General features: G+C 48.0%; 1 protein-coding gene across 4 annotated transcripts in view; it reads right to left on the bottom strand.

Annotated features, from left to right (window-relative positions):
• LOC119174088 (hydroxylysine kinase) overlaps positions 1 to 21,142 on the bottom strand; it is a 294,965-nt gene that overhangs the window by 215,436 nt on the left and 58,387 nt on the right. For all 4 annotated transcript variants that reach the window (XM_075896241.1, XM_037424888.2, XM_075896242.1 and 1 more), the window contains 2 exons: positions 11,945 to 12,038; positions 118 to 234 (listed from right to left, as the gene is read on the bottom strand). In XM_075896241.1, the coding sequence (XP_075752356.1) occupies positions 118 to 234; positions 11,945 to 12,038 (211 nt within the window). The remainder of the gene's footprint in view (positions 1 to 117; positions 235 to 11,944; positions 12,039 to 21,142) is intronic.

Here is a 21,142-nt window from a genome sequence, read left to right as displayed (position 1 = left end):
GTGCAAAGCTCTACTACGCACCATGAAATAGTCTGCATACGGTGCGGGCAAAATACGAGTTAAAAGAGCACGACTTCAATAAAAATCTAATTCAAAACAGCATTGCAGTCAGCTTACTTTCTGGGCCTCCGATGGAGAAATGATCTTTGACGAAGTGGCGTCCCTCCTTGGAGAGCACAGGCAGCTGGCATGGAACTTCCGCACTCACTTCGGTCATGAGCCGCGACACCGACTCTGCGACAGAAAAATAGTTTGTTGCAATATTACGCAGGAGGATCTGCGAGCAAGCGTTGTAAGTAGAATACTTTAACGGTAACTTAATTGTATTTTGTGGTAGCGCTCCTTTTCAACAACTGCAGCTCACAGCGAGCCTATAAAAAATGTGTATATATGCAGCGAACCAATGATTGAAGCCAGTTGATAGTTTGTGCCCTTTTTGTTTACTTCGTTTTTCTTTCTGTGCTCATCCGATTGCACGTGCAATGATTTCCACCACGAACACGCACCAACTCGTCCAGCAAAAAGTTCTGATAAAACCTACACCACCTCTACTACATTACTCAATATTTGCGTAGTCATCATCGTCATGTGCAGTCTATCTCCAATCCACCCTCTTATTCACTGCGTGCTGATTTACAGTTCATGTCTGCAAAGTTGTGCATTTCACCGCTCCACTTGATCTTGGTCGTACGTGGCGGCGCTTGCTACGAGTTCTTATTCACCGTTGCTCATTGGTTATATATCCTCATGCCGTTACCACCTCAAGTCAATTATTTCTCTTAACATTAACAAGTTTGTCAGTTATTGTATCTCCACTGTATACCTTCCTCCTACAGCTATTTCAACCATATTTTGTTTTATTGCAGGTTATGCTCTTTCCCAACATTCTCAAGCTACTTTCTTGTACTCTAAGTTTATGCCCCACATGCTGAAAGTGGCAGATTGCTGTACACATTTAATTCGTTTCATATGTTGTAAACGCAATAGTTGTAACGTGACTATGGTACGTTACCAGTCGTGATCGCAATGTGTGTGCCGTTATATTTCCAGTTCACGACAATTTTTAATGAACTCTCTTCGCTTGCAAAAGAGATTACAAAAGACCGAACAGTGACCTAGACTTTGTCTAGTTCGCTACTCTACACGTGGGGAGGAAAATGGGGGAAAAGGCGAACGATTGAAGACAATAGTGCGCAAGATTCACAACACATATGTACAGTACGGTATAGGTGAGCACTAAGTTGTCTTTGAGACCTGTCCAATGACTCTGGGAGTGGAGATGTGAGGCCAGGCTTCCGAGATTTATTATTTAGAAACAGGACTGGCCATAAAGTGACGATCCAGCAACGGTGACTGCCAGAGATTAGGCAACCAAGTCTGATCAAAGTCTACTGGCGATTCTGACAGAGTTGGTCAAATTGGGAACAGCATGAGCAAGTTGACAGGCGTCGCTCAGGCGTTGAAGTCGCTACAAGCCTGCGTTTGACACAGGGCTCGTGTTCGTGCCACAGCGTCAGTGTACTAGAGTTGCGATGTGGTATTCTTGGTAGTTCATCTTCAGTGTGTTTCTTTGTAGTGCACGTAAACAACAGGAAGAAAGTGCTCTGTCTGTGTGCATGTGCCTTCATTTCTATCTGTTGTTTACGTGCGCTACAAGGAAACTTACTTAGGCGTCAATATAGTCACGTGCGCACTTCGTTGTTGTCGTCTTCTAAGGAAACGTGTCCACTCTTCCTCCCTTAGACGAACTCTACATAGCTGTATGGAAGTCGCCTAATCTCTGGCAGTCGCCGTTGCTGGATGGCCACTGCGTGTGACGTCTACAATTGCGAGGGAGTGTTGTCCTGCTGCATATCGGGCGAGCCAGGCCGTTTAGTGGCAGAGCTCGACGTTGTCTCTACTTGTTGCGTACAAGAGACCGTCTCCTGTTCCCCAATCTGTCGGCGAGTGGGTTGTTTGTCCGGTATGTCTTGTTTTCTTCATGTGGTTGAGGCGACGCCAAAACTTTCTGCGGTCACTTTTTACAAGCCAGGATCGTGGTTCAACGGGGTGCAGTATTTCACCTTCAATACAATCTGGATTTTTCAAAAATTGCCGGATAATCACTTTGTCCCCTACTGCAAATCGGGGTGATTTTTTCAAGGTCTCCTGGTGCTCAGGAATATGTTTATACACTTACCGATCTAAAAGATTGAGAAGGCAGAACAGTTCTCGTCCAAACATTGCTCACTGGCCACGTTTTTGCGCACAGGAGCAAATAAATAGACCAAACATTCTAATTGAAGAGCAAATTGCATGAAAAGACTCAAGTGAGAACATTTACATATAGTGTGATGTTTTCTCCTGTAAACCTCAACAGATTTTTTAATGACCGGTTGCACACTCGCGAGACAATTGCAGCCACAGAGTTTCAGTAATTAATGAAAAGGCGGGCCCATACATTTTTATTGGTATCGCTTGACTGGTAATTTCCATTAGGACTGTCAGTATTAGATCCGGTTTTGGAAGTCGACCTATTGGGCACTGCGTTCTGTGCAGTTACTATAACAGGCTTCCCCTCAGTATGGAACACGAGACTTCACGCCAGCCTTACAGGTGTCACGAAGCAAAACTTGAAGTACTCACCCAGTGACCTTAGTTTGTTGACTCACAAATTGAATGCCGCAAATAATTTTTTAATTAATCAAGAAAAAAAGTTACGTTACGGTGTTTTCTCTGGCATTTCAAGTGCTTTCTCTCCTTCCGACAAACGCACTATAAGCTAACCATAAAACTGTTTGCTGTGAACGAATAAAAAGTTTGGTTGAGATGCTCATGCCTGCGTTTTTTCTCACAAAGCCCAATGAGTGGTTCTTGGCAACATTGAAGAAGTTTCTTACTAGTGCGGGGCCCCTGTGGACTACGACTGAATGAAAAGGTCGACTGATTAGCAAGAAAATGAGTAAACGCACTGATTATCTCGGTTCTTCGAATAGCGGCTAATATAACTGCAATTAGATATAATTGTTAAGTTGTAGTACAGACATTGAAAGAATAACGATACTGAAGGAATTTCACTGCTTGAAACTTAGGTCGAAAGTGCAGAAGTGTCACACTATAGAAAATCGCACTCCACCTAACTTATTTATCCCCGCAAGTGCTGGCCTTATGATATCACTCGCGTGCCGATAATGCTACGACATAATCAAATTCCACCCGGACAATCCTAATCCGAAACAACCGTACTCTGTAGCTCGTGGCTTGGAGTGTCCTTCACTAACAGTTTTGCTTACCATATCGGAATTACTGACATTGGTACGCGTGATAACTGTGGCAGTGAGGAAACCATTCTCCACGTTCTTTGTGGCTGTCCTCATTATAGTGTCACGGGGTCGCGACGTGGCCGAAGACAGGAGACTTTATGTGTAGATTTAACTGTTTATTTGGGCGAACCTGTGCCCGGTAAACGGAAAGTTTGATTACAGTAGCAGTGAACGGAGCGTCGGTCGTCGATCAACTACTGACAAGCGGCGAAGTGCGTCGGCATTTATACTCGTGCCATCGAATGTTCTAGCGTTATCGCTGGCGGTGACGTAGGTTCCAGATTAATCTGTACACTTCGCAGAGTGGGCGTGATCTTATCAAAATGATCTACTAAAGTCCGGAAGCTTCTCGAAAACTGCACGCGTGTTTTGCGCTGAGAATTGTGTAGTGTGTTGGGGCGATAACAAAACTTGAGAAATGGAACGTAGCATTTGCCCCCTTCTCAAAAAGGCATCGTCCCGATGCTTTAACTAAAGATGAAGGTACAACAATAATGCAAGAAAGTACAATGAATAAATTACGATACAATACAAAAAAACACCGTTTCAGTTTGTTAACGCGCATGAAACGGCTGGAGGCACGCGACATGGACGACTTCAGGTTGCGATTGGCGTCGTTGAGTGTTCGTGATGCTGTCGGGGAACCCCTCGTAATCAAGGGGGCCGAGACGTCGAGCCACCCTGTACAGTCCGAAGTACCGTCGCGGAAGCTTTTCACTTAGTCCACGTCGGCGTATTGGCGTGCACACCAAAACACGTTCACCGGGCTGGTATTCCACGAAGCGTCGTCGAAGATTGTAACGGTGGCTGTCGGTCGTCTGTTGATTTTTAATACGGAGACTTGATTTTTAATACGGAGATTTTTAATACGGAGACTTAATACGGAGAGATTTTAATACGGAGCGTTGAAGGTACTCACTCACATCGAGGTTTTCTTCGTCGGTGACGTTGAGTAACATGGCATCGAGTGTCGTTGCCGGGCTCCTTCCCTAGACCAATTTGTATGGAGGTATCTGCGTCGTCTCCTGCACCGCCGTGTTGTATGCGAAGGTCACGTACGGAAGAATGGCGTCCCACGTCTTGTGTTCGACATCGACGTACATTGGCAGCATGTCAGCGATCGTCTTGTTAAGCCGCTTGGTGAGGTCGTTGGTCTGTGGGTGGTACGCTGTCGTCCAGCGGTGGTTTGTCTGGCTGTATGCCAAGATCGCTTGAGTTAAGTCGGCAGTAAATGCCGTTCGTCTGTCGGTGATAAGGACCTCCGGGGCACCGTGACGTAGGACAATATTTTCGACGAAGAACTTAGCTACATCGGATGCACTGCCTTTGGGAAGGGCTTTTGTCTCGGCGTAGCGGGTGAGGTAGTCGGTAGCTACCACGATCTACTTGTTTCCGAAAGCCGACGTCGGGAACGGCCCCAGTAGGTCCATACCAATCTGCTGGAAAGGTCTGCAAGGTGTTTCAAATGGCTGCAGAAGTCCCGCTGGCCTTGTTGGCGGTGCCTTGCGTCACTGGTAGTCCCGGCATGTCCTCACATAACGAGTGACGTCGGTGGTAAGACGTGGCCAGTAGTACCTTTCTTGTATCCTCGTGAGCGTGCGAGGAACACCGAGGTGCCCTGCCGTCGGATCGTCGTGCAGGGCCTGCAGGAGTTCTGGTCACGAAGCTAAAGGCACCAGAAGGAGGTACTTAGCCCGAAGTGGTGAAAAGTTTTTCTTTTGTAGAATACCGTTTCGCAGGAAGAACGATGCAACTGCTCGCTTGAATACCTTCGGAACTTCGGCGGTCCTGCCTTCGGGGTATTCTATTAGGGCCTTACGTTCCGGGTCGGCCCACTGTCGTTCAGCGAAGTCGTTGGTAGTTATCGTTCCCAAGAAGTAGTCGTCATCCGGGTCGTCGGGTAGCGGTTGGTCGACTGGCGTACCAGAGAGACAGTCGGCGTCGGAGTGGTTCTTGCCGGACTTGTAAATGACAGTAATGTCATATTCTTGAAGTCTCAGGCTCCATCGTGCGAGGTGATCTGAAGGGTCCTTCAAAGTGCCTAGCCAAGACAAGGCGTGGTGGTCGCTTACAACTTTGAAGGGCCTGCAGTAGAGGTAGGGGCGAATTTTCGACGTAGCCCAGATGATGGCGAGGCACTCCTTTTCTGTTGTGGAATAATTGGCTTCTGCTTTGCATAGCGATCGGCTGGCGAAACTAATAACCCTTTCAAGTCCACCAGCCCTCTGTACAAGAACGGCGCCAAGACCTACGCTGCTTGCGTCAGTGTGTATTTCTGTCTCGACGAATTCGTCGAAATGAGCAAGTAACGAAGGCGTCTGGAAGCGATGTTTAAGCTCCTGGAAAGCGTGTTCTTGGGGCGTTTCCCACTTGAACTCCACGTCGGCCTTGGTAAGGTTAGTGAGAGGATTGGCGATGCGGGCGAAGTTTTTCACGAACTGCCTATAATAGGCGCACAGGCCCAGAAATCGGCGCACCGCCTTCTTGTCAATGGGCGGCGGGCGGCGGCGATGGCGGCTGTTTTCCGTGGATCGTGACGAACTTCAGACTTCCTAATAACGTTACCCAGAAACAAGAGCTCCTCGTACGCAAATCTGCACTTTTCTGGCTTCAGTGTGAGTCCGGACTTCTTGATGGCTTGAAGTACAGCTTCAAGGCACCTAACGTGCTCGTCGAAACTCGAGGAAAACACAACGACGTCGTCCAAGTACACAAGGCAAGTCTGCCACTTCAATCCTGCCAGTACTGTATTTATAACGCGTTGAAAAGTTGCAGGCGCTGAGCAAAGACCGAAGGGCATCACCTTAAACTCGAAGAGGCCGTCCGGTGTTATAAACGCCGTCTTCTCTCGGTCTCTTTCGTCGACTTCGATTTGCCAATAGCCAGTCTTGAGGTCCATTGACGAAAAGTACTTGGCGTTATGGAGCCGATCAAGTGCGTCCTGTATGTGTGGGAGAGGACACACGTTCTTTCTTGTGATTTGGTTCAGGTGGCGATAATCGACGCAGAAACGTAGGGTCCCATTTTTTTTCTTCACTAACACCACAGGGATGCCCATGGACTCTTGGACGGCTGGATAATGTCATCCCGCAGCATTTCATCAACTTGTCTCTTCATGGCCTCCCATTCTCGCGTCGAAACCCTATACGGACTCTGACGGAGTGGTCTGGCATTTTCATCGGTTATGATGCGATGTTTCGTGATTGGGGTCTGCCAAATTTTTGCTGACGATGAAAAGCAATCTTCGTATTGCAGGATCAGGGCCTTGAGCTGTTCTTGCTTATGGTTCAGAAGTCTGGGATATACATCGAAAGCTGTGGGGGGGGGGGGGGGGGAGGGGGGCTTGGTTTCTCTGAGCAGGTTCCGCAGAATCAGCGAGGGCGAAAGCACTGGTGGCGTCGACAATTTCATCGATGTATGCGACCATTGTTCCCTTGTTTACATGTTTGTACTCATTGCTGAAATTCGTGAGCATAACTTGTTTTGCCTCCCTGCATCTCTGCAATTCCTCTTGCGACGCAAATATTTCGGGTGACCAACAGATGCTGACTGCCTTCAACGACGCCTTACAAGTCAGGTGATTTAGAAGCGCCGACTGAAATAATGACGCTTGAGCGAGGCGAAATGGTGACTTGTTCTTCCTGCGCATTCAAGGCATGGTTTCCTAACGGCGTGCGCGGTGGCAGTGCTTCTTCTGTGTATAACGTTATCGACTTGGTTTTTAGGTTGATGACAGCACCATGGAGGCATAAGAAGTCCATGCCAAAGATAACATCTCTCGAGCAACGCTGTAGGACTACGAAGTCTGTAGGATAAATACGGCCGTTAATGGTGACTCTCGCTGTGCATATTCCTTCAGGCGTTACGAGATGACCTACGGCTGTGCGGATTTCAGGGCCTTCCCAAGCTGTCCTAAGTTTCTTTAACTTCACTGCGAACGACCCACTGATGACGGAGTAGTCGGCTCCAGTATCGACGAGAGCGGTCACACTGTGGCCGTCGATAAGAACGTCGAGGTCGCGAGTTCGCCATCCCGCATTACAGTTAGTGCATGGCGTCGGGTCACGGCTGCGTTGGCTTGTTCCGCTGCTTCCATGTTGCGTCGTCAGGTCACCTTCGGTAAGTGAGGTTTCGCCGTCAGGGCTTTGCCTAGTTGGCGTTGTGTTCGGAAAGCTCCGTCACGGGGGCGTCGTCGTCGGAGGATCTTCGGTAGTTCGTCGCACAGCAACTGCACCTCCATCGGTTGCTGCCCTTAGTTTCCCGGATACGGGCTAAGAGACCGGCCCCGCGTTGGGCCAGAGTACTGCCGGTGGTGCGGTGGCGTTCGGCGGCTGGGCGACGGTGAACGTGAAGGGCTTCGTGGTGTCCACTGAGTTCCTGTCAGGTAGTCGGCGATGTCTCGTGGTCGTTCTCCTGGCTGTGGACGTGGTGCATTGACGGAGAAGCCACGCAGTCCCATCTATCGGTACTGGCAACGGCGGTATGTGTGTCCGGCCTCGCCACAGTGGTAGCAGAGCGGGCGGTGGTCAGGGGTGCGCCAGACGTCAGTCTTCCTCGGTGCACTGCGCTGGGCCACTGGCGAACGGTATGACGTCGGTGAGGGTGGTGGCGGCGGTGGTGTCTGTCGACGGAAGTACGATGGAGCGGCGTTCTTGCGTGGACGGGGAGGAGCGTTGTGGCGCACTACAGCGGCGCAGCTCATAGTTTCCGGCTCGGGCAGCGGTGCCTGGGGAATTCGAAGCAATTGCCGAACTTCCTCTTGCACAATGTCGGCGATCGAATCCACTTGAGGCTGAGCCGAAGGCAACAGCTTGCGTAGCTCTTCCCGCACGATCGCTCGGATCGTTTCACGCAGGTCTTCGGAGTTACTAGCTTGAGCAGCAGCGCCTTCTGGAGTCAGGCGACGATTATACTGTCTGGTGCGCATGTCCAGGGTCTTTTCGGTAGTGGTCGCTTCGGCTACAAATTCTTGGACGGTGCTCGGTGGATTTCTCATCGGTCCCGCGAAGAGCTCCTGTTTGACTCCTCGCGTGAGGAAACGAACTTTTTTCTCCTCAGACATGTCTGGGTCAGCGTGACGGAATAGTCGGGTCATTTTTTCTGTGAAAATGGCAACATTTTCATTTGGTAGCTGAACCCGGGTCTCTAATAAAGCAGCGGGCCTCTCTTTGCGAGCGACGCTCGCGAACGTTTGCAGGAATGCGCTACAGAAAAGCTCCCACGTTCGGAGCGTGGACTCCCGATTTTCGAGCCAGGTCCTTGCGGTGTCTTCCAAATATGAGAACACAAGACGGAGCTTTTCGTCATGGTCCCAGTGGTTGAGGGCGGCCACACGGTCGTATGTTTTTAGTCAGGACTCCTGGTCTTCGAACGATGACCCTGTGAAAATTGGCGGTTCCCTGGTTTGGTGCATGACCATCGTGGGCTGGGACGCTGCGGTTGTCATCGTCGCTGCAGTCGCGGTCATGGCCTTGGTCTTCCACGCTTTGTCTTGTAGAAGCCCGTACTCCGGTGGTAGCCCTTGCTGCCGGCGGCTTGTTCGCTGCTCCTGGTTGGAGTCGGTGTCTTCTCCGCGACGTGGGCTGGGTTCACGGCTTGGCGGGGGCGTCCGGTACATGAACGAAGCAGCACCTCCACCAGGTGTCACGGGGTCGTGACGTGGCCGAAGACAGGAGACTTTATGTTGGAATTAAACTGTTTATTTGGGCGACTCTGTGCCCGGTAAACGGAAAGTTTGATTACAGTAGCAGTCTTGCACAAATAGCAGTTAACGGAGCGTCGGCTGTCGATCAACTACTGACAAGCGGCGAAGTGCGTCGGCATTTATACTCTTGCCATCGAATGTTCTAGCGTTACCGCTGGCGGTGGCGTAGGTTCCATAATAATCTGTACAGTTCGCAGAGTGGGCGTGATCTTATCGAAATGATCTACTGAAGTCCGGAAGCTTCCCGAAAACTGCATGCGCGTTTCGCGCTGAGAATTGTGTAGTGTTTTGGGGCGATAACAAAACTTGAGAAATTCAACGTGGCGATAGCTCCCTAAGAAAACAGCTTTCGGCAACGTTAGCACGGTTCGGCGACCAGCTGCTTTCGGCGCTGTCAAATTTGGAGTGCCAGAAATTTCGAACTTCCCGCTAGAAAGCGACGAAGACGCTGCTGAAGTTTGTGCGGCCAACCGGACTCGCAAAACGACTGTGACACTCCCGTGCTTGAGTATGTGTGCGTTCTAAATACGAAGCATTTCTTAGCGAACTTCGGCGACACTGAGTCTATCTATCTATCTATCTATCTATCTATCTATCTATCTATCTATCTATCTATCTATCTATCTATCTATCTGTCTATCTATCTATCTGTCTATCTATCTATCTATCTATTTATATCTATCTATCTATATATCTATCTATATATCTATCTATTTATCTATGTATCTATCCATCTATCTATCTATCTATCTATCTATCTATCTATCTATCTAGCCGTTTTGGGGCTCTCATGGCCACCCCCTTAACTTGGTGCGAACTAAAATTAGCATGGGAGGATAAGATGCTTTTACGAATATGACGCGCTAGTCAAGACATGAATAATGCCACAATCGCGTCGCGTACATCGTCAAACACTTCCCGCCAGACAGTGTCACATACCCACGGGCTGGTATGTGCCGCTAATATGCGAGTAAGTGCCACAGGTGATTGACACTTAGTACCTCATCTACCCAGGAATGACGAGAACAAAAATGGGCAATTTTGACGCGGAGCGTTAAGAAATACGCGACATTGATAGCGTCGACCCAACGAAGGCATAGAATAAATTCCAGTGTTAGGAAAAACGTTCCATAGGCAGCGTGGAGCCCCCGACAAATGCAAGTAATACATTTGAGGGTCCCAGCAGGAATCGACCCCAAGCATTCTGCGTGGAAGTCAAGCCTTCTTTCACAAAACTATGCCCCTATGCTAGGTCTTAGAACTACTTTTCAAATAGACGCCAATCTTTGTGAAACATCAATAGTGGTTGCAGTGCTGCCTAATAAATTTTATAAACATTACATATATACTCCTTTGATACAGCCATCAGTTCAGATTAACGTCAATTGTGGTTAGGCTTCATGCGCTGAAGTTGATTTATGTAGCAGTGTCCAAGGCCAGCATCTTCGCGAGCTTGAGCGCTTTATATCAGCTTATGGTGTTGCTATTAACATGTTCTAGTTGACATCGTTGCGCAAGTGCATACAACTGGTTGTATAAACATCTGCAATTCTTCAACGTATATCTGTGCGTGCAACATTTGTACATATAGTTAGCGTCATTTCATGACGTGTAGCTCAATTAAGAAATTGCAACACGGTCACCTTCCCTTCACCTGCTTTGCATAACGTCGATTCCCAGGTACTTGTGATCTGCCGATTTCTTCTATTTTATTTTCTTTTACCATTCATTTCCCTCGTTTTTCTATCCTCACCTTTTTATGCCTATTTCCCTTTCCCCATTGCAGCGTAGCCAACCGAATATTTTTTTTCTGGTTAACCTCCCTGCCTTTCACTAAACCTTTCTCTCTCTCTCCATCATTGGAGCTTTATTTTGGTCATGGGGCCGCCATACTTATACGTTAAGGCGCCTTGATGCCCACTTTCGGGTGATTTTATCTGCGGCGTCTACTACGATGCGGCTGCCATATTTGTGCTCTCGTCGTCTCACCTCTCAGCGGCGGCTTAGGTGCGCGGCGCTGAATGCTAGACAAAACTTGGCGGCGTGGTAGCATCACCCCCTCCGAATCCAGACAATAAAATTGGCCCCGTATCTGCAAGTTAGACTGAAAATGTCGTCCAAAGACGGTAGTCTTGCGCCTAGAGAGAGGGAACAAAATGTTTATTTGATGTTCTGCGCAAGAAGGTCGGTGAATGGTATTCTGAAGGCGCTGCGTTAGAGCGCCTCAAGCGTGCCGCGGAGGCGATCAGACGCATCAAGTCACGCCACACGTGAGACATGAGCGTTATCTGGCAGTTAGCTTGCGTTAGCGCCCATCTCGGAGGCAATGATGTGAAAAACGCAAAGCGACTGGTAGGTGCCACCACCCTGTCGTCTTAGCAAAGCGTTGGAAACACTTGCTTTTTCATGCAAGCGTTGAATTGTCAGCGCAGCGTGATAAACGCTATACGGTACTTAGAATTACTTATGCATGCTTTTTCTAGTAAAAAAAGACAGACATGCAAAATATTGATGCGTTGTCGTGGTGTCTCAGATATTCCCAATAATTGCTTTTTAGTTGACAATCACACAAGTACGAACTCTGATTCTTTAGCAATACTCGTGAGCGCTGCGGATGGGGTCGGCCATTTGAGGTATTCTTTGGTGTCGTTCAAAATTTTGTTAAGCGTAAACAAACAAACAAAGGTACAGACAGACAGACAGACAGACAAAAAATTTTTGCGCCAAAGGTCCCCCCAAAAAAACTATCGTCCTTAAAAAGAGGACGCACGCCCACTATGTTTTTCTTGGCGCCGTCAAGCGCCTCCAAGTGAGGTCGTTCAAGAAATATACGTTCACCGAATTGGGTAACTCCTTGTTATACGTGCACGCACCACCATACGATGAGCGCACTACTCCGATTATTCAAGTTGTTTTATCGCTCGGCTTGTTCACTCACCGAGGAAATCTGTTTGCTGACTTTCGACCCAGTTGGTGACCTTGAGTACAAATCCGTGCGGGTACCTCTCCCATTCAGGGTCATTCCTAGCAAGCTGAAATAGACGAATTGGATAACAATGTATTACTATAGTTGGACATTTAAAGTAGCAGTTATTGCGATTGGATAGTCAATAGCCTGATAGTAGCCACTGTACTGCTAGCAGAGCAAGTCACCCCATGTCGTGATTGTTCGAGCTGTGCGTTCACTTCATCTTTGCGTCACGTCCCAAAACCATGATATCGTTATGAGGGACGCCGTCGTCGAGGACTTCAGACATTTTTAACGTGCGCTGACATCACACAATACGAGAGCCTCTACCACATCTTCCATCAAAATTCAACTGCCGCGACAGCACTCGAGCCTGTGATGTTCGGGTTCGATCACCCCAACGAAATACCAACGGTGTCCAAAATACGAGTGCTCGCCTGTGGCTGGAAGAGAACGGTGCGAACCACGAGCAGGTAGCACGACTGTAAAAGAAAGTGGCCGCCGCAACGCACCTTGTGCGTCGGGTAGCGAAAAAAAGAAAAGGGCTAAAAAACACAACGTGGCGATGTTAATACATGCGTATGCGCTGAGCCACATAGCGTGTGTTGCCGCGCATGCCGACTGGAACAGAAGCGAAACCGAGAAGCTGAACGCGGCGATTCATCGAGCGTTCCAGTACACGGAAACCCGTAGGCTTCTGGAGCTGGGTGCGCACAACACCCTCGACGAGATAGCAGAAGCGCAGAGGATCGCGCAGCTTGAGAGGCTGTCTGGCACAAGAAAGGGAAGACGCATTCTCGATCTGCTTGGGATTCGATATCATGAGGCGCGTGGACTGAAGGAAGCATTGCTACCGGAAGTCAGGGACACCATGCTGACGGAAAACATCCCCAGGAACACGCACCCCGTTCACAACTTGCAACGACGCAAATGCAGAGCTGCAGCAATCCTGAAGGCGCATGGAAGCCGAGAGGGTGTCCTCTTCGTCGATGCGGCCAGGTATCCACTGTCAGCCGGCGGCGGCGATGGGAGACGCCGGGAACCTCCGCCGTTACCCGTGAACGAGCGAGGTGAAGTCGAGGCGCTGACACTACCACTACTGCTACTGCTACGATAACAACGACTGCAGCGACAGCGGCAACATCAACAGCGAGTCCGGTCAGCGGCGGAGGGACCTGCTTTCTTTATGGCGGTCCTGGATACAACAGGAAAGGTTCGAGTCACGGCATCAGCACGGCAGCCATCATCCGAACCTGCAGAAGAAATGGCCATAGCTTTAGCGGTACTCCACAGTGGTGTAGACGACAGCCCGATTATTAGCGATTCTAAATGAGTGATTCGGAGCTATATTAAAGGCAGGGTGTCCGAGGAGGTGGCACGCATGCCTAACGCCAGAGCTGTGGACTTCGCGTCAGGCAAGATTACTGACAATGCCCTCAAGTGGTTTCCCGATCACATGGGGAACAGTGGAACTATCAACAACAGCCGTAAAACTAGCAGCAACAACGCCAACAGCCAAAGACTAACCGGCATCCCACCCAATCATAACGAGCGCGCCCACCTCGTCGCGAGGCAACTTACCCGCCGCGACGCAGCCACCCAGAGAGCAGCCGCCACCGTGGTTGGGAGGAGCCCCAGCCGAGGCACGGTAGTGGCCACAGGCACTGGCGATGCCGAAATTGCCTCCACCACCACGTCTGTTGCTGCAGCTACTGAAGTTGGTGCAGAAGAAGCGAGACAGCAGAGGTGCGCCGACTGCTATAGAGAAGAATTTCCTGCCACGTACCACGACGTGCTTGCGTCCTATAGGAAAGACCGGAAGAAATTTCCGCAACCCCACGTGCGCCTGGACAGGTCGCAGGCGGTAAACCTGAGAAGACTGCAAATGGGCACGTTCACCAACCCCTACCATCTGCACCACTTATGGCCCACGCTGCACCCGTCGCCTGGCTGCCCGTGGTGCGCACACGAACGCGCCGATATGGCACATATACTTTGGCAATGCGAAAGAGATGAAGATAGGCCACGAGAAAGGATGACGTCAACTGAGGGACCCACCGAAATGGGTCACCTTGCTGAGCGATGGCAAGCCACCCTTCTCAGCGAGGCCATCGAAGACCAGGTGTGGGCTGTCCAGCGGGCCAGGGCCGTCGCCGAGGACCTCAAAAGATGTTCCTCGAACGATGTGTCCCTGGCAGCCTAGCCCCGGGCACAGCAACAACCATTGGGCAAATAAAGTTTATTCATCTCAACTCAACTCAACTCACGGAGGATAATAAAACAGTGTGGACGTACACGAATCTAATTAGACTGTTTGAGCTAGAGCTTGCTAAGACACGCGACAAGCCACCCTGGAAAAGAAGACACACACCAGAAAATTGGTGGGATGAGGAAGTTAAAAAAGTCATAGCAAAACGTCAGGAAGCCTCTAGGGAACACAGACATGCTAAGAAGCGAGGTGAACCGACAAATGATGTTGAAAGAAAATGGGACATCTTTCTAAGCTGTAGAAGGGAAGCATCCCTTCTGATCAATGAAAAGATTAGAAGAAAGGGGGCTCATTGGTTGGCAAAAGTACTTAAAAGGATAGAAAGACAGCTGCGAAATTTCGGAACCATTTAAACTCCCTTAGAAATGAGACGAGCTTAGAGCTGAGGTTTATAACTACAGCTCAAGGTGCTAGGCTAGAAGGGTACGAAGCTATTGAATATATAAGAGCAAGGGCGACAGAAAAATTTCAACAAAGAAGTACTTTATGCACCACAATAGACAAGGACGAATCAAGTGGTGCAATGGCTCCATTTTCACAACGAGAGTGGGAAAGGGCTGAGAAAAGGGTTCCTAGTAGTACATCAACAGGCCCAGATGGCATTCCAATTAGGCTGAAAAGGACATTAGGTCCGAAGTCTAAGCAGGCTTTGAGAGAGGCAGTGAGCAAAATAATAATCGATGGTGAAGTTCCCGATGGATGGAAACTTAGCAGAATGAGCATGATCTATAAAGGAAAGGGGGACAAAGCTGACATAAACAACTACCGTCCTATAACAGTGACATCAGTGGTCTACAGGCTGGCGATGCAGATTATAAAGGAAAGACTGCAGGCGTGGATAGAGGTCGAGGGGGTGCTAAGGGAACTGCAAATTGAGTTTTGTATACACAGGAGGTTGGAAGACAATTTGTTCTCACTGACGCAGTGCATCGAAATAGCATAAAAGGAACACAGTGTGGCTAGAATTTTTGGATATCAAGAGAGCGTCCGATAGCGTGGTTCAAGAGGACTTGTGGGGAATACTGGACACAGTAGGTGTAGAAGATGCAGTCACTAATCTTTTAAAGTCTATCTATAAAAGTAACAAGGTAACTATTAAGTGGGGAAAATAGGTATCCAAGCCCACAGAGGTAAAATGGGGGCTCAGGCAGGGGTGTCCTCTGTCACCCTTGTTATTCATGACGTACCTACAAGGATAAGAGGCCAAATTAGAGGTAAGTGGACTTGGCTTCAATCTCTCTTTCATCAAACAAGGAAAACTCAATAAACAGGCACTACGAGCATTGATGTACGCAGATGATATAGTCCTAATGGCCGACAACAAGGAAGATTTGCAGAGATTGATGGACATCGGCGGTAATGAGGGAGATAAATTAGATTTCAGATTCAGTAAGAAAAAAAATCAGCAGTCATGAAGATTTTCAGTGATAATGAAGATAGTGAGCTTAGAATACAGGCGGTCACGGTAGAGATGACAGATAAATACAAATATCTGGGCGTATGAATAAGCAATGGGACCGAGTACCTAAGAGAACACGAAATATACGTGACGACTAAAAGTAACAGGAATGCAGCAGTGATGACAAATAGGACACTGTGGAATTACAATAGGTATGATGTTGTGAGAGGGACATGGAAAGGGGTCATGGTTTCTGGTCTGACGTTCGGCAATGCTGTCTTGCGCATGAGATCAGAAGTTCAAGCAAGATTAGAAATTAAGCAACGTGGAATAGGTGGGCTTGCCTTAGGAGCTCACGGGAAGACACCGAATCAGGGAGTGCAAGGTGATATGGGATGGACATCATTTGAGGGCAGGGAAGCTAGCAGCAAAATAAAATTTGACAAGCGATTGAGAGGAATGGAGGAGGAGCGTTGGGATAGGTAGGTTTTCGTATACTTGTACATCAAGAATGTCGATACAAAATGGAGGAAGCGAACCAGAAAATTGACGGGTAAATACTTATAAAACAGCAGAAGGCCAACCCAAAGGAATTATTGGTTAAGATGAAGGTGAAGGAAGCTGAGACCGATTTGTGGGGAAATGTCATGATTAAGAAATCCGCACTAGAGGTCTATCGAACTTTTAAGCCGGAAATTGCCAAGGAAAGGATCTATGATAATACTCGGGGTAGTTCTCTACTGTTTGAGGCCAGGACGGGAGTATTACGAATGAAGACATATCCAGCCAAATACGAAGGGGTAGACACGGTATGCAGTGCGTGTGGATGGATGGATGGATGGATGGATGGATGGATGGATGGATGGATGGATGGATGGATGGATGGATGGATGGATGGATGGATGGATGGATGGATGGATGGATGGATGGAGGGATGGATGGATGGATGGATGGATGGATGGATGGATGGATGGATGGATGGATGGATGCATGGATGGATGGATGGACGGATGGATGGATGGATGGATAGATGGATGGATGGATGGATGGATGGATGGATGGATGGATGGATCCATCCATCCATCCACACGCACTGCATACCGTGTCCATCCATCCATCCATCCATCCATCCATCCAGCATACCATCCATCCATCCATCCATCCATCCATCCATCCATCCATCCATCCATCCATCCATACATCCATCCATTCATCCATCCATCCGTCCATCCGTCCGTCCATCCGTCCGTCCGTCCGTCCAAACTGCAGTTGAGTGAGGATATCCTAAATGACTGCTGCGCGTGCTGTGCCTGGGTTCGCAGGGAACGAGAGCCTCTATCAGTCTACTGGATCGTCGCCGTTCGTGTTGAATCGTTGGTGGGGCATGGGCGAAGCAGAGCGGCGGCTCGTGCTCGTCACACCTCTTTGGTGGGGCATGGACGAAGCAGAGTGGAGGACTACTGTGGCTCGAACTTGTTGCAAGACAGACACACTGACAGACAGATCGTCGAACGGACGGACGCGCGGACGCGTGCACGGACGACAGGCGGACGGACGCTTCACCCCACTCATCCTCATTCGCTCCGTGGATATGCTGTGACGTTTTTTTTCTTATTTCGTGCAATAGTGGTTACAGATACCGGTGGTGGCAGCGAACAACTACGGCAAGCACGCGGTGCGCGTTGTGATCTCATAGGAGCTTTCGCCATAAAATAAAGCGTGATGTTTGATATGTTAATTGTAGGAAAAAGAAATGAATTTACCATGGGGTGCCTAAATATTGACCATAAAAAATATCATAGCTGATGACAGTCACGGTGAAGGTTCCTTATGCTCTGTGCTTGTTACTATCAATCGCGTGGCATGTACCCGAATAAAGTTTTTGACAGAGCGTGTGGTCGGTTGCTCGTGCCATGTATGTAAAGAACTAGGCTCCTTTACACGTATGTCCACGCGGCTCGAAGACGAAAGCCACCTTACTTGTTCTTTAAGCCAATGTGTAGAACCCACACCAAAAGCCTTGTGCAACTAACGGGGTTTTTGCAAGTTTTCTGCGCCTCTGCTTGTTTTGTCCTGCACTCGACCCGTCTTTGACCAAGCAGTGGTGCTACTTGATGACGTGACAAAGTTTGCTAATCTGTGACGTCGTGACGATCTCGTACGGTGAAGATTCTTGTTGATGACCTCTTTTGTTGACACCGCTGACGGTGAATTCGCGCATTTGACGGGAGAATGTATGTCTCATTACCCATTGCCCCTTTTGAGTGCTTGGGCTTTCATTATTTAGCTGAGATTTCTGCAGATTAAGGCTTCGCAATGAAGCGTTATTCACTTCACACCTTAGAGTTTTTGTAGGTGCTCTTGTAAGGCCACTGCTCTGAACTGAAACTCGAATCCAGGCGGTGCGTTTTATTTGAAGTTTTGTTCGTGCTTTGCTCGGCAGCTGCTAGGTTCTGGCTCATGAAAGATGTAGCCCCATGATGATTGGTGGTTTGAAGGAAGTAAGGATGAAAGAACTGCCTCAGTCTATCTCGATGAGGCTGTCGTCCTTGCCAAGAATTTTGACGAGCAGAATAATCTTTGTGCTTTAGTGACAGTTCGAGAACTCACCACGCTGAAAAAGTGATGTCACGGAAGTGTTGATTAATATGCTGCATGACAGACGCGTTAGTGTGTATGAGTTTTCTGGCGAGACACTTGATTTTGATGACGATGAAATTCTGAGCATGACGAAGCAGCTGCGCAAGGAAAGCCAGAATGAAACCTAAGTTATTTTCGTTTATAAAAAAAATTAGGGGACCCTAAAGCTTCGCTTTCAGGAGTCGAAGGCGAGAGCGACATCCTGTTCTTAGTGCGTGTTTCAAACACTTTGTGGATGACACCTTTTCGAATTGGATATGCACCCACTATACGTGGTCTTAATGAAACAGGCGCAGTAGCGTGTGTTCTTCTTGTAGTGGGGTACCGGCTTTCAACCACGGAGGCATTATGATAATCACATATTCTGACGTCCGTTGGCAATGGACGCTTGTATTGCATTATTACTGCTATATTTCATGTTGCAATGTGAAGCATGTATACAGGACGCGTGTGTTTGTCAAGGATGAAAGCTACTTTCACCACAATTTCAAGCAGAGGAAATTCTTTTGGCCGTTTTCACAAGCAGAGGCATTATTGGGTGGTAAAACATCCGTTTGCCACGCAAACGACCCGGTTTGATCCCCACTTGGACCCAAACAACCCCGGCTCAGTCTCTCCACTGCTCCAGAACTTTTTATCATTTATTTATTTTATTTGAATCGTTCTCGACTTTTCGGTCACGCATAAGATGATGATTTTTCGCTAACTACCAACGACACCGACAGCAGAATTTCTGTGAAACGAGCTCTTCAACGCTATCGTGATGAAATACCTTCGTTCAAGTTCTATAAAAAGCTATTCAATATGTCTGGTGGACCTTACTATGAGGTTCAATGAATGATGTGTCAACGTTAGCTACCTACTCTCCCCGAGTAGTGTTAGTGGAGACAGTATAGATTATACTTAACAAATAATGAGTTCGGCTTATCGGCCCCCCATAAGAACGCTGAGAACGTACAACTTATCTCTGCATCTTTGCGTACAGGAGGTTCGATACTTTCAGCAATGTGTGCAGGCCAAAACGTGTGCACATGCATCACTTTGAATTTACAGAAACGTACGTCGGTTTGCCGTGGTTGCCATACTGGAGGGAGAGCTAATCAATGTGGATATAGAGGTTTGTGTTTTGCTATAAATATGTTTATTTCAACATCTTCGGCATCCTCGATGTTTCGCCACTGGTGCCTTTATGTTATACGACAAGGCTTGAAAAGGCCAGCTGATGAGCGTCTGTGAGCTTTTCTTGCCGACACAGAAGTTTCATCCGCCACTTTCATTGAGCCCAGCATTTAGTGACACATGGTGGTACTTATGATTCTGTATGTAAAGCCGTTGGAAATGCTAAGACTTCTATTATTTTTCCTTTACATCAATCGCCTTACTGTGATGCTATCATACCGTGAACCTTTCCGGTGAGCAGATAATTCTGCTTTATTAAGTATGCAGAACAACTGACTTCTGGCTTGGAGTGCAATTATGAGTGCTGCTAAGATAACGACTTCACAGCCGCAAGTACAACAGTTTATCGTCTTTCGTTCAAGTCATAACACTCTCTTTCCCACGCCTGTTGTTTCTGTAAACCACAACACACTTTTTACTACGCAATTCACACTTCTTATTCGCAGAAAAATTTTCAATTTAAATTTAATGTTATTCACAACAACCGAATGGCGTTGCGTGTGTGTGTGACCATACTTCGATAGTGTATGACATTTGTTTTGTACATCACTTAGAGTTGCAGTCATATCAAGCACTTTAAGAACTTTATTGCCGAATACCTGTCCAGCTGAGATAGTTCCGCTCCAACGTCTTCGAAACTAAGCCACTCGTATGCTAATTTTTTAATGCGTGTATGCCCCAAACGTCCTTATACTACAGTCCATACTACCAACACGGTAACTGCCACACGGGAAATTTTATACGCGCGAAAAAGACGCACCGTTTGCTTTATTTTGATATTTTGACACACGAAAGCGGAAAACTTCGAGCCAGTTCCACACCATCAAAACTGTACAAACTGCGAAGCATAGTTGGAGATTCGCCTGTTGACGCTTGGCGTGTGTTTCTCTGAGATTGAGCCGCGAGTTTACCCGTATTTGGTGTCGCTCGTCTGTCTCTTCTGAAGCACGGTCTTCGCTTCCCTCTTCCACAGATTTGTGCCCAACCTCAGCGGGTTAGCTCTCGGCGACGCTGGCGTTCATGGACAGGTTTACGCTGACTTTCCGAACGCGCAGAGTGCTCGAAGTTCATTGTCAAGAAGTTCATTGCAAAAAAATAAATATTTATTTGTAATGAGCTGGCGCCCTCTCTTGGCCTGTTTTACTTGTTATTGACTTTGCCACCCTCATTTGACCTATGTCACGGGTTTGATCCAGGCTTCTATGTCGGTGGAGGCAAAATGCAAGAGGACCCTGCACTGTGTGTTGTCAGTGAACACCTGATGGTCGCAATTTGTGGGGCCCTCCACTACGACGTTGCTAATAATCATACGGCCATTGTTTTGGGACATTTAACGCCACAATTTCATAAATCATTCTTTTGAGTCGTTTGGTTGTTGATTCGACCTATAGCGCCCTGCTTTGACCTATACGACATGATACGAGAGCCGGGGCCGCTGGAAGTGCTTCGTACTTAAAACGTGCTGCAACGATCCACAGATAGCAACCAGGTAGTACAGATCGCTAAATAAGTACATTCCAGCAATAATCGCTAAAGATATAATGTAGTAATATGGAAATTGGGACGAGTAGGTAGGACGACATTCGAGTGTGTGCGCGCCGAAATGTTTCCAAGAATGCCTAACATAAATTGTGGTCACGATTATTTTGCTACGTCAGTTCTAGTTGGTGTGTTGGCTATT

Source organism: Rhipicephalus microplus, chromosome 5 (genome assembly GCF_043290135.1).
Source record: "Rhipicephalus microplus isolate Deutch F79 chromosome 5, USDA_Rmic, whole genome shotgun sequence".
NCBI classification, from domain to species: domain Eukaryota; kingdom Metazoa; phylum Arthropoda; class Arachnida; order Ixodida; family Ixodidae; genus Rhipicephalus; species Rhipicephalus microplus.
The sequence above is the reverse complement of the archived record's forward strand: the minus strand, read 5'-3'. Positions and strand labels throughout refer to the sequence as shown.